Consider the following 18,283-nt stretch of genomic DNA (forward strand, 5'->3'; position numbering starts at 1 on the left):
CTCATGCTGCTGCCAGGTCCAGGCGAACGTAGTCACACAGGGGAGGAACTTATCAGTGTAATGAACAGAGAAATCGACAGATGGCTGTCTCCGCGCAAACTGAAAATCGGAACCATGTTGACCGACAACGGAAAGAACATGGTGTCTGCTCTGCGTCAAGGAAGGTTGTGCCATGCGCCATGCATGGCTCACGTGTTCAATCTGGTTGTCAAGCGGTTCCTAAAATCCACCATCCCACTGCAAGACATCCTTAAAATGTCACGTAAACTTTGCATGCATTTCAGCCATTCCTACACCGCAAAGCACACCCTCCTTGAGCTGCAGCGGCAGAACGGAATTCCACAGCATCGCCTGATCTGCGACGTTGCAACAAGGTGGAATTCAACCCTACACATGTTAGACCGCCTTTACGAGCAGCGAAAGGCCATCACCGATTTCCTGATGTTACAAGCGGATAAAGGTACTCCCCTGTGTAACTTCGATGTCAGCCATTGGCAGCTCATGCGTGACACCTGCCGCTTGCTCAGGCCCTTTGAGGAGGCCACGCTATTCGTGAGTCGGCAGGACTATGGGATGAACGACGTCATTCCTCTGTTGCACGTCCTTGAACAAATGCTGTTAACAATGGCTGGTCAGGGTGCGGTAGACGTGGCGCACAGATCTCAACGCCACATGACCCCTGTGGGGGCAGGACAGGAAGAAGAGGAGGAGGTAGAGGAGGACATTTGTGCTCAGGAATTATTGAGTGAAATGGGTGGTTTTTCCACTCAGCGGACAGGAGTGGAGGAGCAGGAGCATCTGGTAGAGGAGGAGGAGGAGGAGACAGAGGACCCAGACGCACCGTGGCAGTATGCTGTGGAGATGGAGGCAGGGAGTCCCTCACATTCCTTGGCACAAATGGCCCATAGCATGCTCGGTTGCTTGCGTAGCGACAGCCGAATAATAACCATCAGACAGAGGGATGACTTTTGGCTGTCCACCTTGTTGGACCCTCGCTACCGTTCCAAAATGGTGGCCTTTTTCACACCTGCTGAGAGGGAGGCCAAAATAACGTACTATAAAAACCACCTATGTAGTCAGCTGGTCTCTGCCTTTCTGCGCCAACGTCCATCCTCAGACACTGTGGGCCCTGTGCGCTTGCGTTCCGCTGCCATGGCAGCAGGGGAGGGGTGGGGTGGTAGGAGCAGTGGCAGCTCCACCAGCAGCGGCTGCCTCAGTCTGCAGTCGATGATGAGTAGCTTTCTTCACCAGCGCAGTGAGGAAACTACTAACCAGCCGCAGCAGCAGCAGCAGCAGCATCAGGTGGACCTGGAGCAGGACCTCAAACAACAGGCTTGGGCCTACTTGGACAGCACCCTGCCAACCGAGGTAGACAATCCCCTTGACTACTGGTCAACGAAACTTGACCTTTGGCCCCAACTAGCTGAATTTGCCCTTGAAAGGCTGTCATGCCCGGCCAGTAGCGTGGCATCGGAGCGCGTGTTTAGTGCGGCAGGAGGTATTGTAACTCCGCGGAGGACACGACTGTCCACCCAAAGTGTGGAGAGACTCACGTTTGTGAAAATGAATCAGGCGTGGATTAGTCTGGATTTCAAACCACCAGTTCCTGACACAACTGACTAAATCCGCCATGAATCATGCCTCAAACATGTGCCACTTTCAGGTCTCCTCACACACTGCTGGTGTGTAGAATTTTTTGACATAGGGTGCTGGCAGATTACGGGCCTCCCATAGCTGCTGCCAGGCCCCTAATCTGCCATAGGCCCCTATATACCGCCTCCTCATGCTGCTGCCAGGTCCAGAGTCTGTCATGGGTCCCTGTACGGCCTCCCATTGCTGCTGTCTCCATCGCCACACTCTGCCATGTGCCACTTTCAGGTCTCCTCACACTGCTGGTGTGTAGAATTTTTTGACATAGGGTGCTGGCAGATTACGGGCCTCCTATAGCTGCTGCCAGGCCCCTAATCTGCCATAGGCCCCTATATACCGCCTCCTCATGCTGCTGCCAGGTCCAGAGTCTCTCATGGGTCCCTGTACGGCCTCCCATTGCTGCTGTCTCCATCGCCACACTCTGCCATGTGCCACTTTCAGGTCTCCTCACACACTGCTGGTGTGTAGAATTTTTTGACATAGGGTGCTGGCAGATTACGGGCCTCCCATTGCTGCTGCCAGGCCCCTAATCTGCCATGGGCCCCTATACCGCCTCCTCATGCTGCTGCCAAGTCCAGAGTCTCTCATGGGTCCCTGTACGGCCTCCCATTGCTGCTGTCTCCATCGCCACACTCTGCCATGTGCCACTTTCAGGTCTCCTCACACTGCTGGTGTGTAGAATTTTTTGACATAGGGTGCTGGCAGATTACGGGCCTCCTATAGCTGCTGCCAGGCCCCTAATCTGCCATAGGCCCCTATATACCGCCTCCTCATGCTGCTGCCAGGTCCAGAGTCTCTCATGGGTCCCTGTACGGCCTCCCATTGCTGCTGTCTCCATCGCCACACTCTGCCATGTGCCACTTTCAGGTCTCCTCACACACTGCTGGTGTGTAGAATTTTTTGACATAGGGTGCTGGCAGATTATGGGCCTCCCATTGCTGCTGCCAGGCCCCTAATCTGCCATGGGCCCCTATATACCGCCTCCTAATGCTGCTGCCAGGTCCACAGTCTCTCATGCCATGTGCCACTTTCAGGTCTCCTCACACTGCTGGTGTGTTGAATTTTTTGACATAGGGTGCTGGCAGATTACGGGCCTCCCATAGCTGCTGCCAGGCCCCTAATCTGCCATGGGCCCCTATATACCGCCTCCTCATGCTGCTGCCAAGTCCAAAGTCTCTCATGGGTCCCTGTACGGCCTCCCATTGCTGCTGTCTCCATCGCCACACTCTGCCATGTGCCACTTTCAGGTCTCCTCACACACTGCTGGTGTGTTGAATTTTTTGACATAGGGTGCTGGCAGATTACGGGCCTCCCATAGCTGCTGCCAGGCCCCTAATCTGCCATGGGCCCCTATACCGCCTCCTCATGCTGCTGCCAGGTCCACAGTCTCTCATGCCATGTGCCACTTTCAGGTCTCCTCACACTGCTGGTGTGTTGAATTTTTTGACATAGGGTGCTGGCAGATTACGGGCCTCCCATTGCTGCTGCCAGGCCCCTAATCTGCCATGGGCCCCTATATACCGCCTCCTCATGCTGCTGCCAGATCCAGAGTCTGTCATGGGTCCCTGTTCGGCCTCCCATTGCTGCTGTCTCCATCGCCACACTCTGCCATGTGCCACTTTCAGGTCTCCTCACACACTGCTGGTGTGTTGAATTTTTTGACATAGGGTGCTGGCAGATTACGGGCCTCCCATAGCTGCTGCCAGGCCCCTAATCTGCCATGGGCCCCTATACCGCCTCCTCATGCTGCTGCCAGGTCCACAGTCTCTCATGCCATGTGCCACTTTCAGGTCTCCTCACACTGCTGGTGTGTTGAATTTTTTGACATAGGGTGCTGGCAGATTACGGGCCTACTATAGCTGCTGCCAGGCCCCTAATCTGCCATGGGCCCCTATACCGCCTCCTCATGCTGCTGCCAGGTCCAGGCGAACGTAGTCACACAGGGGAGGAACTTATCAGTGTAATGAACAGAGAAATCGACAGATGGCTGTCTCCGCGCAAACTGAAAATCGGAACCATTTTGACCGACAACGGAAAGAACATGGTGTCTGCTCTGCGTCAAGGAAGGTTGTGCCATGCGCCATGCATGGCTCACGTGTTCAATCTGGTTGTCAAGAGGTTCCTAAAATCCACCATCCCACTGCAAGACATCCTTAAAATGTCACGTAAACTTTGCATGCATTTCAGCCATTCCTACACCGCAAAGCACACCCTCCTTGAGCTGCAGCGGCAGAACGGAATTCCACAGCATCGCCTGATCTGCGACGTTGCAACAAGGTGGAATTCAACCCTACACATGTTGGACCGCCTTTACGAGCAGCGAAAGGCCATCACCGATTTCCTGATGTTACAAGCGGATAAAGGTACTCCCCTGTGTAACTTCGATGTCAGCCATTGGCAGCTCATGCGTGACACCTGCCGCTTGCTCAGGCCCTTTGAGGAGGCCACGCTATTCGTGAGTCGGCAGGACTATGGGATGAACGACGTCATTCCTCTGTTGCACGTCCTTGAACAAATGCTGTTAACAATGGCTGGTCAGGGTGCGGTAGACGTGGCGCACAGATCTCAACGCCACATGACCCCTGTGGGGGCAGGACAGGAAGAAGAGGAGGAGGTAGAGGAGGACATTTGTGCTCAGGAATTATTGAGTGAAATGGGTGGTTTTTCCACTCAGCGGACAGGAGTGGAGGAGCAGGAGCATCTGGTAGAGGAGGAGGAGGAGGAGACAGAGGACCCAGACGCACCGTGGCAGTATGCTGTGGAGATGGAGGCAGGGAGTCCCTCACATTCCTTGGCACAAATGGCCCATAGCATGCTCGGTTGCTTGCGTAGCGACAGCCGAATAATAACCATCAGACAGAGGGATGACTTTTGGCTGTCCACCTTGTTGGACCCTCGCTACCGTTCCAAAATGGTGGCCTTTTTCACACCTGCTGAGAGGGAGGCCAAAATAACGTACTATAAAAACCACCTATGTAGTCAGCTGGTCTCTGCCTTTCTGCGCCAACGTCCATCCTCAGACACTGTGGGCCCTGTGCGCTTGCGTTCCGCTGCCATGGCAGCAGGGGAGGGGTGGGGTGGTAGGAGCAGTGGCAGCTCCACCAGCAGCGGCTGCCTCAGTCTGCAGTCGATGATGAGTAGCTTTCTTCACCAGCGCAGTGAGGAAACTACTAACCAGCCGCAGCAGCAGCAGCAGCAGCATCAGGTGGACCTGGAGCAGGACCTCAAACAACAGGCTTGGGCCTACTTGGACAGCACCCTGCCAACCGAGGTAGACAATCCCCTTGACTACTGGTCAACGAAACTTGACCTTTGGCCCCAACTAGCTGAATTTGCCCTTGAAAGGCTGTCATGCCCGGCCAGTAGCGTGGCATCGGAGCGCGTGTTTAGTGCGGCAGGAGGTATTGTAACTCCGCGGAGGACACGACTGTCCACCCAAAGTGTGGAGAGACTCACGTTTGTGAAAATGAATCAGGCGTGGATTAGTCTGGATTTCAAACCACCAGTTCCTGACACAACTGACTAAATCCGCCATGAATCATGCCTCAAACATGTGCCACTTTCAGGTCTCCTCACACACTGCTGGTGTGTAGAATTTTTTGACATAGGGTGCTGGCAGATTACGGGCCTCCCATAGCTGCTGCCAGGCCCCTAATCTGCCATAGGCCCCTATATACCGCCTCCTCATGCTGCTGCCAGGTCCAGAGTCTCTCATGGGTCCCTGTACGGCCTCCCATTGCTGCTGTCTCCATCGCCACACTCTGCCATGTGCCACTTTCAGGTCTCCTCACACTGCTGGTGTGTAGAATTTTTTGACATAGGGTGCTGGCAGATTACGGGCCTCCTATAGCTGCTGCCAGGCCCCTAATCTGCCATAGGCCCCTATATACCGCCTCCTCATGCTGCTGCCAGGTCCAGAGTCTCTCATGGGTCCCTGTACGGCCTCCCATTGCTGCTGTCTCCATCGCCACACTCTGCCATGTGCCACTTTCAGGTCTCCTCACACACTGCTGGTGTGTAGAATTTTTTGACATAGGGTGCTGGCAGATTACGGGCCTCCCATTGCTGCTGCCAGGCCCCTAATCTGCCATGGGCCCCTATACCGCCTCCTCATGCTGCTGCCAAGTCCAGAGTCTCTCATGGGTCCCTGTACGGCCTCCCATTGCTGCTGTCTCCATCGCCACACTCTGCCATGTGCCACTTTCAGGTCTCCTCACACTGCTGGTGTGTAGAATTTTTTGACATAGGGTGCTGGCAGATTACGGGCCTCCTATAGCTGCTGCCAGGCCCCTAATCTGCCATAGGCCCCTATATACCGCCTCCTCATGCTGCTGCCAGGTCCAGAGTCTCTCATGGGTCCCTGTACGGCCTCCCATTGCTGCTGTCTCCATCGCCACACTCTGCCATGTGCCACTTTCAGGTCTCCTCACACACTGCTGGTGTGTAGAATTTTTTGACATAGGGTGCTGGCAGATTACGGGCCTCCCATTGCTGCTGCCAGGCCCCTAATCTGCCATAGGCCCCTATATACCGCCTCCTCATGCTGCTGCCAGGTCCAGAGTCTCTCATGGGTCCCTGTACGGCCTCCCATTGCTGCTGTCTCCATCGCCACACTCTGCCATGTGCCACTTTCAGGTCTCCTCACACACTGCTGGTGTGTAGAATTTTTTGACATAGGGTGCTGGCAGATTACGGGCCTCCCATTGCTGCTGCCAGGCCCCTAATCTGCCATGGGCCCCTATACCGCCTCCTCATGCTGCTGCCAAGTCCAGAGTCTCTCATGGGTCCCTGTACGGCCTCCCATTGCTGCTGTCTCCATCGCCACACTCTGCCATGTGCCACTTTCAGGTCTCCTCACACTGCTGGTGTGTAGAATTTTTTGACATAGGGTGCTGGCAGATTACGGGCCTCCTATAGCTGCTGCCAGGCCCCTAATCTGCCATAGGCCCCTATATACCGCCTCCTCATGCTGCTGCCAGGTCCAGAGTCTCTCATGGGTCCCTGTACGGCCTCCCATTGCTGCTGTCTCCATCGCCACACTCTGCCATGTGCCACTTTCAGGTCTCCTCACACACTGCTGGTGTGTAGAATTTTTTGACATAGGGTGCTGGCAGATTACGGGCCTCCCATAGCTGCTGCCAGGCCCCTAATCTGCCATGGGCCCCTATATACCGCCTCCTCATGCTGCTGCCAAGTCCAGAGTCTCTCATGGGTCCCTGTACGGCCTCCCATTGCTGCTGTCTCCATCGCCACACTCTGCCATGTGCCACTTTCAGGTCTCCTCACACACTGCTGGTGTGTAGAATTTTTTGACATAGGGTGCTGGCAGATTACGGGTCTCCTATAGCTGCTGCCAGGCCCCTAATCTGCCATGGGCCCCTATATACCGCCTCCTCATGCTGCTGCCAGGTCCAGAGTCTCTCATGGGTCCCTGTACGGCCTCCCATTGCTGCTGTCTCCATCGCCACACTCTGCCATGTGCCACTTTCAGGTCTCCTCACACTGCTGGTGTGTTCAATTTTTTGACATAGGGTGCTGGCAGATTACGGGCCTCCCATAGCTGCTGCCAGGCCCCTAATCTGCCATGGGCCCCTATACCGCCTCTTCATGCTGCTGCCAGGTCCACAGTCTCTCATGCCATGTGCCACTTTCAGGTCTCCTCACACTGCTGGTGTGTTGAATTTTTTGACATAGGGTGCTGGCAGATTACGGGCCTCCCATAGCTGCTGCCAGGCCCCTAATCTGCCATGGGCCCCTATATACCGCCTCCTCATGCTGCTGCCAGGTCCACAGTGTCTCATGCCATGTGCCACTTTCAGGTCTCCTCACACTGCTGGTGTGTAGAATTTTTTGACATAGGGTGCTGGCAGATTACGGGCCTCCTATAGCTGCTGCCAGGCCCCTAATCTGCCATAGGCCCCTATATACCGCCTCCTCATGCTGCTGCCAAGTCCAGAGTCTCTCATGGGTCCCTGTACGGCCTCCCATTGCTGCTGTCTCCATCGCCACACTCTGCCATGTGCCACTTTCAGGTCTCCTCACACTGCTGGTGTGTAGAATTTTTTGACATAGGGTGCTGGCAGATTACGGGCCTCCCATTGCTGCTGCCAGGCCCCTAATCTGCCATGGGCCCCTATATACCGCCTCCTCATGCTGCTGCCAGGTCCAGAGTCTCTCATGGGTCCCTGTACGGCCTCCCATTGCTGCTGTCTCCATCGTCACACTCTGCCATGTGCCACTTTCAGGTCTCCTCACACTGCTGGTGTGTTCAATTTTTTGACATAGGGTGCTGGCAGATTACGGGCCTCCCATAGCTGCTGCCAGGCCCCTAATCTGCCATGGGCCCCTATACCGCCTCTTCATGCTGCTGCCAGGTCCACAGTCTCTCATGCCATGTGCCACTTTCAGGTATCCTCACACTGCTGGTGTGTTGAATTTTTTGACATAGGGTGCTGGCAGATTACGGGCCTCCCATAGCTGCTGCCAGGCCCCTAATCTGCCATGGGCTCCTATATACCGCCTCCTCATGCTGCTGCCAGGTCCACAGTGTCTCATGCCATGTGCCACTTTCAGGTCTCCTCACACTGCTGGTGTGTAGAATTTTTTGACATAGGGTGCTGGCAGATTACGGGCCTCCTATAGCTGTTGCCAGGCACCTAATCTGCCATAGGCCCCTATATACCGCCTCCTCATGCTGCTGCCAGGTCCAGAGTCTCTCATGGGTCCCTGTACGGCCTCCCATTGCTGGTGTCTCCATCGCCACACTCTGCCATGTGCCACTTTCAGGTCTCCTCACACACTGCTGGTGTGTAGAATTTTTTGACATAGGGTGCTGGCAGATTACGGGCCTCCCATTGCTGCTGCCAGGCCCCTAATCTGCCATGGGCCCCTATACCGCCTCCTCATGCTGCTGCCAAGTCCAGAGTCTCTCATGGGTCCCTGTACGGCCTGCCATTGCTGCTGTCTCCATCGCCACACTCTGCCATGTGCCACTTTCAGGTCTCCTCACACTGCTGGTGTATTCCATTTTTTGTCATAGGTTGCTGGCAGATTACGGGCCTCCCATAGCTGCTGCCAGGCCCCTAATCTGCCATGGGCCCCTATACCGCCTCCTCATGCTGCTGCCAGGTCCAGAGTCTCTCATGGGTCCCTGTACGGCCTCCCATTGCTGCTGTCTCCATCGCCACACTCTGCCATGTGCCACTTTCAGGTCTCCTCACACTGCTGGTGGGTTCCATTTTTTGTCATAGGGTGCTGGCAGATTACGGGCCTCCCATAGCTGCTGCCAGGCCCCTAATCTGCCATGGGCCCCCGTACCGACTCCTCATGCTGCTGCCAGGCCCGTAATCTGTCATGGGCCCCTGTTGTCGCTTGTTGGCATATTCCGCTCGTTCAGATGCTCCTTCTCCTGCTACTCCTCTTCACGGATTCCGTCAGCAGTCTTTCTTGGAATCCGTTTCCAAGAGACAACAGTTTGCGAGCACGCACCAGACGGTGCAGAAACTGAACGTCCTCCTGTCCAAGTTGCTGCTGCCAGGCTCGTAATCTGTCATGCGCCCCTGTACCGCCTCCTCATGCTGCTGCCAGGTCCAGAGTGTGTCATGGGCCCCCGTACCGACTCCAAATGCTGCTGCCAGGCCCGTAATCTGTCATGGGCCCCTGTACCGCCTCCCCATGCTGCTGCCAGGTCCAGATTGTGTCATGGGTCCCTGTACGGCCTCCCATTGCTGCTGCCAGGCCCGTAATCTGCCATGGGCCCCTGTACCGACTCCTCATGCTGCTGCCAGGCCCGTAATCTGCCATGGGCCCCTGTACCGCCTCCTCATGCTGCTGCCAGGTCCAGAGTGTGTCATGGGTCCCTGTACGGCCTCCCATTGCTGCTGTCTCTATCGCCACACTCTGCCATGTGCCACTTTCAGGTCTCCTCACACTCCTGCTGGTTTCCATTTTGTCATAGGGTGCTGTATGGCCTCCCATTGCTGCTGCCTCCACCGCCACACTGTGGCTCCACACTCTGGTTTTGGCCCCGTGACTGCCCAAATGAGTGAAGTGTGCGGTGATTCTAAGATCGACGGCACTCATCTGCATGTCATACTGCCTGACAGTATTATTTCTCTTCCCCAGCAGACTCCAAGGGCATTTAAATTAAAGGTACAGTGTTCTGCACTAATATTAAGTCTCTCTGAAGCCTAGAAACACCCTTTTATAAGTTAAATTCACAGCGAATATATTCGACTCGAATCGAAATTTTTCCACGAATTCGCCGAATCAGTCGAATCGAATCTTTGAATACTTCGCTCATCTCTAGTATTGAGAGAGCACAAAGACATTGGAGGGTACTGATTTGATTAAAGAAATATCCAAGAAAGAGACGTTTTGGATATATGAACTGGATTCTTTAGTACCAAAAGGTTTAAATATAGATATTGATTTGAATTGTTTTTTGACTAATTTTTAAATATAGTGGCTAGCTATAGAAATTGGAGGATGGGAACTGGCTACACATATATTTTATATGTTTTGGAGATTATAATTTTAGGAAGATGGTGGTTTTTTTAATATATTTTTTATTTTTAATTTTTATTTTATTTTATATTCATTCCTTGTATTAGTATTTACATGCAGGGGAAATAGGAATTAGGTCGTCTATTCCCTTCCTTTTGTGTGTATATTAATGACTATTTCTTATATATATTTGATATATATTTTTTCTTTATGAGAAGAGTGATGCTTTAAGTTGTGTGTATGGCCCTTTAATGTTGTTACGAGCGGGGGAGAGCCATACACACGATAAAATGTATTGAATTTTTGTATGTTTGTGTGGGTGGCCCTTCAATAGCGTTTCACTGCGGAGGGTCAGACACACAAAGGTTTGGATTCAGCCATTTATTCATCCTATCTACATTCGTGTGGAGCGGACTGAATGGAGAGTTCTAATGACCTGATTAATCGAGCGGTGGTGGATTGAGACAGCGCCGCGGTGATTGGCGGGTCATTAGCATTATGTAAATGTATGGCGGTATTTGTATGAGCCATCTGACGTGTCCATCTGTACCGCCCCTTGATGACGTCGTGGTGACGAAACGCGTTGGGCGTGGCCTACTCGATGTCAGAACGCTCCTTGTCCATTGTGCGGTGGAGGTGATCCGTGGTGAGCGGTATTTGTACCTCGCCTCTGTTGAGCATTGCAGTTTAAGCTGGTGTCTGTCTGGACACCTTGTTTGTGAGTTTTTTATGAGCTTTTTTTATTAAATAGATAAATGGTAAAAACATGCTGCACCATTATGTTCTCTTCTTTGTTCCTGAGTGTGCTGCATGTATATATGGAGGTATGAAGTGGAGTGGAGAAATTTCCCATGAGATCCTTTGGCTGCAGAGTATTTTCTATGATCGGGATATAGTATTCCTCAGGCTGCTTACTATTATTGATTACTTGGAAAGTGATTGAGTATTACTACATCTACTAATTGGACATCATTATTCATCGCTCCCAGAGCACAAGCGCTGTTGCTGGTTTATAATTTGACCAGCAAATAGCTCTGGTGAGTTCATTCCATCGTTTTTGGTGGTGGATTTGTATAACACTAATATATGACACATTTAAAGTTCAACCTGTAAGTAGAAAATTTCCATGACAACATGATATGGATTCTCTTTTGTTACACCCATTTCTTACCCGCTGGACATTTTATATCGGATGATGTGATTGGAGCACAGACTTTTACATGGTGATAATAATGTGATAACATCCTCCAACTTTGGACCCTTAAACAGTGATAATGAGGGAGGAGTCAATACCCCAATGATGGTGGTCTTCAGGATCAGTCCATTCTTCATCTTGGTTGTTCTCCCCCCTCCTCACTCTCTGACCCCTGGTGGGGCTCAGCCCCACTGTTCATCATGACTAAATCATGGACTAAATAAGGAAGTGCAGTACTTCTTGTGTTGGGAAGATGGCGATGAGTAATAGAGGGGGTGGGGACCCTCGTCCTATAATCCCCTCATCACTGTCCCTCCTATAAAAGACAGTTCTGGTTGTTTCCTCACTCTCTGACTAAGGTCCATGAATAAAGAAATGACCTGGTAGGAGATCAGAGGAGCCATTTCCTAGTTCCCTTGAGGGTGGAATTGTAAGCTCCTCAGAGCCCAAGCTGCCTGATGTGGGCAGAGTCCTGGTTTGGGGGAACCAATCAGCTCCTGTCTAGTAATCCTCTTTGTCTTTGTATTTTAGTCCATGGCCGGGAGATGAGGAAAACCTCCGAGGATTGTCTCACTTTGTCTCCAGACTGGAAAGTAGAAGATGAGGACATCTCACAGTATAGTCCAGGAGAAAACCCGGCTCCCTCCAATGTCCATCCGGCACCACCCAGTGTAGATGGACCATCGGATTCCTCTTATCCTGAGGAACCTCAGACTGTGCGGGACCGGGCCGGCCTTCCAACAGCTTCTCAGAGCTTCTCCTGTACTGAGTGCGGGAAGGGTTTCAGTTCTAAATCCCTTGTTAATAGGCATAAAAGGTGTCACACAGGAGAGAAGCTGTATTCCTGCCCTGAGTGCGGGAAGGGTTTCCATTATAAATGCAATCTTAATGTTCATAAAAGAACTCACACAGGGGAGAAGCCGTATTCCTGTCCTGAGTGCGGGAAATGTTTTTCACAGAAGTCCAGTCTTTACACACATCAGAGATCTCACACGGGGGAGAAGCCGTATCCTTGTCCTGAGTGTGGGAAATGTTTTTCACAGAAGTCCCAGCTTTTCAAGCATCAGAGATCTCACACGGGGGAAAAGCCATATTCCTGTCCTGAGTGTGGGAAATGTTTTTCAGAGAAGTTCAGTCTGCACAAACATCAGAGATCTCACACGGGGGAGAAGCTGTATTCTTGTCCTGAGTGTGGGAAATGTTTTTCACAGAAGTCTCATCTTTCCACACATCAGAGATCTCACACAGGTGAGAAACCACATTCCTGTCCTGAGTGCGGGAAATGTTTTTCAAGGAAGTCAAATCTTTCCACACATCAGAGATCTCACACAGGGGAAAAGCCATTTTCCTGTCCTGAGTGTGGGAAATGTTTTTCAGAAAAGTCCCATCTTTACACACATCAGAGATTTCACACAGCTGAAAAGCCATATTCCTGTCCTGTGTGTGGGAAATGTTTCTGTTTTCAATCTGGTCTTAATGTGCATAATAGATCTCACACAGGGGAAAAGCCATATTCCTGTCCTGTGTGCGGGAAATGTTTTTCACAGAAGTCATCTCTGTATACACATCATAGATCTCACACAGGGGAAAATTCATATTCTTGTTCTGAGTGCGGGAAATGTTTTTCAGATAAATTCAAGCTTTACATACATCAGAGATTTCACATGGGGCAGAAGCCGTATTCCTGTCCTGAGTGCGGGAAATGTTTTTCACAGTTGTCTGATCTTTACAGACATCAGAGATCTCACACAGGTGAAAAGCCATATTCCTGTCCTGAGTGCAGAAAATGTTTTTCACGGAGGTCCAATCTTTACACACATCAGAGATCTCACACTGGTGAGAAGCCATATTCCTGTTCTGAGTGCGGGAAATGTTTTTCACAGAAGTGCATTCATTCATTTATTTCAGTGCAGCAACTTAAAAGGTGACACTAATATATGAGACTCATTCCATGCAAAGCAAGATAGTTCAAGCCGTGATTTGTCATCATTGTGATGATTATGGCTTACAGCTCATGAAAACCCCAAATCCACAATCTCAGAAAATGAGAATATTCCATGCAATCAATAAAACACGGATTGTACATAGAACAATATCGGACCTCTGAAAAGTAGAAGCTGCATATGTACTCAGTACTTGGTTTGGGCCCCTTTTGCAGCAATTACTGCCTCAATGAGGCGTGGCATGGAAGCTATCAGCCTGTGGCACTGCTGAGGTGTTATGGAAGACCAGGATGCTTCAATAGCGGCCTTCAGCTCTTCTGCATTGTTCGGTCTCATGTCTCTCATCTTTCTCTTGGCAATGCCCCATAGATTCTCTATGGGGTTCAGGTCAGGCGAGTTTGCTAGCCAATCAAGCACAGTAATCCCATGGTCATTGAACCAGTTTTTGGTGCTTTTGGCAGTGTGGGCGGTGCCAAGTCCTGCTGGAAAATGAAGTCAGCATCCCCATAAAGCTTGTCTGCGGAAGGAAGCATGAAGTGCTCCAAAATCTCCTGGTAGATGGCTGCGTTGACCTTGGACCTAATGAAGCACAGTGGACCAACACCAGCAGATGACATGGCTCCCCAAATCAACACAGACTGTGGAAACTTCACACTGGACTTCAAGCATCTTGCAGTGTGTGCCTCTCCATTCTTCCTCCATACTCGGGGTCCTTGGGCCTCTCCATTCTTCCTCCATACTCTGGGTCCTTGGGCCTCTCCATTCTTCCTCCATACTCGGGGTCCTTGTGCCTCTCCATTCTTCCTCCATACTCGGGGTCCTTGGGCCTCTCCATTCCTCCTCCATACTCGGGGTCCTTGGGCCTCTCCATTCCTCCTCCATACTCAGGGTCCTTGGGCCTCTCCATTCTTCCTCCATACTCGGGGTCCTTGGGCCTCTCCATTCTTCCTCCATACTCGGGGTCCTTGGGCCTCTCCATTCCTCCTCCATACTCGGGGTCCTTGTGCCTCTCCATTCCTCCTCCATACTCGGGGTCCTTGGGCCTCTCCATTCCTCCTCCATACTCGGGGTCCTTGGGCCTCTCCATTCTTCTTCCATACTTTGGGTCCTTGGGCCTCTCCATTCTTCCTCCATACTCGGGGGTCCTTGGGCCTCTCCATTCTTCCTCCATACTCGGGGTCCTTGGGCCTCTCTATTCTTCCTCCATACTAGGGGTCCTTGGGCCTCTCCATTCTTCCTCCATACTCGGGATCATTGGGCCTCCATTCTTCCTCCATACTCGGGGTCCTTGGGCCTCTTCCTCCATACTCGGGGTCCTTGGTTTCCAAATGAGATGCAAAAGTTGCTCTCATCAGAAAAGAGGACTTTGGACCACTGAGCAACAGACCAATATATACTCTGTTGTACATTACATACTCCTGACCCCTGCACTATATACTCTATGTTGTACATTACATCCTCCTGACCCCTGCAGTATATACTCTACAGTGGATATAAAAAAGTCTACACACGCCTGTGTCAGGTTTCTGTGATGTAAAAAAATTAGACAAATAAAAATGATTTCAGAACTTTTCCACCTTTAATGTGACCTATAAACTGTACAACTCAAGTGAAATATAAATTGAAATCTTTTAGGGGGGAAGTAAACAAAAAAATACTAAAATAATGTGGTTGCATAAGTGTGCACACCCTCTTTATAACTGGGGATGTAGCTGTGTTTAGAATTAAGCAATCACAATCATGGTAAATAGGAGTCAGTACACACCCGCCATCATTTAAAGTGCCTCTGAATAACCCCAAATAAAGATCAGCTTTTCTAGTCTGTCTTTCCTGACATTTTCTTAGTCGCATCCTACAGCAAAAGCCATGGTCTGCAGAGAGCTTCCAAAGCATCATAGGGATCTCATTGTTAAAAGGTATCAGTCAGGAGAAGGTTACAAAAGAATTCCCAAGGCATTAGATGTACAATGGAACACAGTGAAGACAGTCATCATCATGTGGAGAGAATATGGCAAAACAGTGACATCACCAACAGTGACATCACCAAGAACTGGACGTCCCTCCAAAATGGATGAAAAGACGAGAAGAAAACTGGTGTGGGAGGCGGCCAAGAGGCCTACAGCAACATGAAATGAGCTGCAGGAATATGTGGCAAGTCCTGGCTGTGTGGTCCATGTAACAACAATCTCCGTGTTCTTCATATGTCTGGTCTATGGGGTAGAGTGGAAGACAGAAGCCTTTTCTTAGGAAGAAAACCATCCAAGCTCGGCTACATTCTACAAAAACACATCTGAAGTCTCCCAGAAGCAAGTGGGGAGATGTGTTCTGGTCTGATAAAACCAAGGTTGAACTTTTTGGCCATAATTCCAAAAGATATGTTTGGCACAAAAACACTGCACATCACCAAAGGAACACCATACCCACTGTGAAGCATGGTGGTGGCAGCATCATGCTTTGGGGCTGTTTTTCTTCAGCTGGAACTGGGGCCTTAGTCAAGGTAGAGGGAATTATGAACAGTTCCAAATACCAGTCAATATCGGCACAAAATCTTCCAGCTTCTGCTAGAAAGCTGAACAAAGAGGAGCTTCACCTTTCAGCATTGCGACCACCCAAAGCATCCATCCAAATCCACAAAGGAATGGCTTCACCAGAAGAAGATGAAAGATTTGGAATGTCCCAGCCAGAGCCCAGACCTGAATCCGATGGACAATCTGTGGGGTGATCTGAAGAGGGCTGTGCGCAGGAGATGACACGCAATCTGACAGATTTGGAGTGTTTTTTTCAAGGAAAAGCGGGCAAATATTGCCAAGTCAGGATGTGCCGTGCTGATAGACTCCTCCCCAAAAAGACTGAGTGCTGGAATCACATCAAAAGGGGCTTCAACAAAGGATTAGTGTAAGGGTGTGTACACTTATGCAACCAGATTATTTTAGTTTTTTATTTTTACTTCCCCCAACTAAGCGATTTCAGTTTGTTGTTTAACCGAGTTGTACAGTTTATAGGTCACATAAAAGGTGGAAAAAGTTCTTAAATTATTTATCTTTGTCTCATTTTTTTTTACATCACAGAAACCTGACATTTTAACAGGGGTGTGTAGACTTTTTAAATCCACTGTATGTTGTACATTCCATACTCCTGACCCCTGCACTATATACTCTATGTTGTACATTACATACTCCTGACCCCTGCACTATATACTCTATGTTGTACATTACATACTCCTGACCCCTGCACTATATACTCTATGTTGTACATTACATACTCCTGACCCCTGCACTATATACTCTGTGTTGTACATTACATACTCCTGACCCCTGCACTATATACTCTATGTTGTACATTACATACTCCTGACCCCTGCACTATATACTCTATGTTGTACATTACATACTCCTGACCATTACACTATATACTCTATGTTGTACATTACATCCTCCTGACCCCTGCACTATATACTCTATGCTGTACATTACATACTCCTGACCCCTGCACTATATACTCTATGTTGTACATTACATACTCCTGACCCCTGCACTATATACTCTATGTTGTACATTACATACTCCTGACCCCTGCACTATATACTCTATGTTGTACATTACATACTCCTGACATCTGCTCTCCCCCCACTGCTATATATACACATAATATGGATTCTCTTTTGTTACACCCATCTCCTACCAGCTGGACATTTTATATCGAATGATGTGATTGGAGCACAGACTTTTACATGGTGATAATAATGTGATAACATCCTCCAACTTTGGACCCTTAAACAGAAAGTGATAATGAGGGCGGAGTCAATACCCCAATGATGGTGGTCTTCAGGATCAGTCCAGTCTTCATCTTGGCTGTTCTCCCCCATCCTCACTCTCTGACCTCTGGTGGGGCTCAGCCCCGCTGTTCTTCATGACTAAATCATGGACTAAATAAGGAAGTGCAGTACTTCTTGTGTTGGGAAGATGGCGATGAGTGATAGAGGGGGTGGGGACCCTCGTCCTATAATCCCCTCATCACTGTCCCTCCTATAAAAGACAGTTCTGGTTGTTTCTTCACTCTCTGACTAAGGTCCATGAATAAAGAAATGACCTGGTAGGAGATCAGAGGAGCCATTTCCTAGTTCCCTTGAGGGTGGAATTGTAAGCTCCTCAGAGACCAAGTTGCCTGATGTGGGCGGAGTCCTGGTTTGGGGGAACCAATCAGCTCCTGTCTAGTAATCCTCTTTGTATTTTAGTCCATGGCCGGGAGATGGGGAAAACCTCCGAGGATTGTCTCACTTTGTCTCCAGACTGGAAAGTAGAAGATGAGGACATCACACAGTATAGTCCAGGAGAAAACCCGGCTCCCTCCAATGTCCATCCGGCACCACCCAGTGTAGATGGTCCATCGGATTCCTTGTATCCTGAGGAACCTCAGACTGTGCGGGACTGGGCCGGACTTCCAACAGGGAAGAAGTTCTCCTGTACTAAGTGTGGGAAGGGTTTCCATTATAGATCCCGTCTTAATGAGCATAATAGATCTCACACGGGGGAGAAGCCGTATTCCTGTCCAGAGTGTGGGAAATGTTTTTCAGTGAAGTTTCATCTTTACAGACATGAAAGATCTCACACAGGGGAGAAGCCATATTCCTGTCCTGAGTGTGGGAAATGTTTCCCCTATAAATCAAATCTTAATGTGCATAAAAGTACTCACACAGGGGAGAAGCCGTATTCCTGTCCTGAGTGTGGGAAATGTTTTGCACAAAAATCAGACCTTGTCAAACATGAAAGGTCTCACACAGGTGAGAAGCCGCATTCCTGTCCTGAGTGCGGGAAATGTTTTTCACAGAAGTCCAATCTTTACAAACATCAGAGATCTCACACAGGGGAGAAGCCATATTCCTGTTCTGAGTGTGGAAAGTGTTTTTCAGTGAAGTCCAGTCTTTACACACATCAAAGATCTCACGCGGGAGAAGCCGTATTCCTGTTTTGAGTGCAGGATATTATTTCAA

At 50.2% G+C, this 18,283-nt stretch overlaps 1 protein-coding gene across 1 annotated transcript in view; it reads left to right on the forward strand.

The window, feature by feature from the left end:
- LOC149462478 (uncharacterized) overlaps window positions 1–18,283 on the forward strand; it is a 107,075-nt gene that overhangs the window by 20,446 nt on the left and 68,346 nt on the right. Inside the window, exons 3-4 of the mRNA XM_089676827.1 lie at window positions 12,115–12,731; window positions 17,787–18,206. Of these exons, the coding sequence (XP_089532953.1) occupies window positions 12,115–12,731; window positions 17,787–18,206 (1,037 nt within the window). The remainder of the gene's footprint in view (window positions 1–12,114; window positions 12,732–17,786; window positions 18,207–18,283) is intronic.

This window comes from Staurois parvus, unplaced genomic scaffold (genome assembly GCF_062004578.1).
Source record: "Staurois parvus isolate SC_StPar_1 unplaced genomic scaffold, SC_StPar_1.0 ptg000174l, whole genome shotgun sequence".
Classification (NCBI taxonomy): domain Eukaryota; kingdom Metazoa; phylum Chordata; class Amphibia; order Anura; family Ranidae; genus Staurois; species Staurois parvus.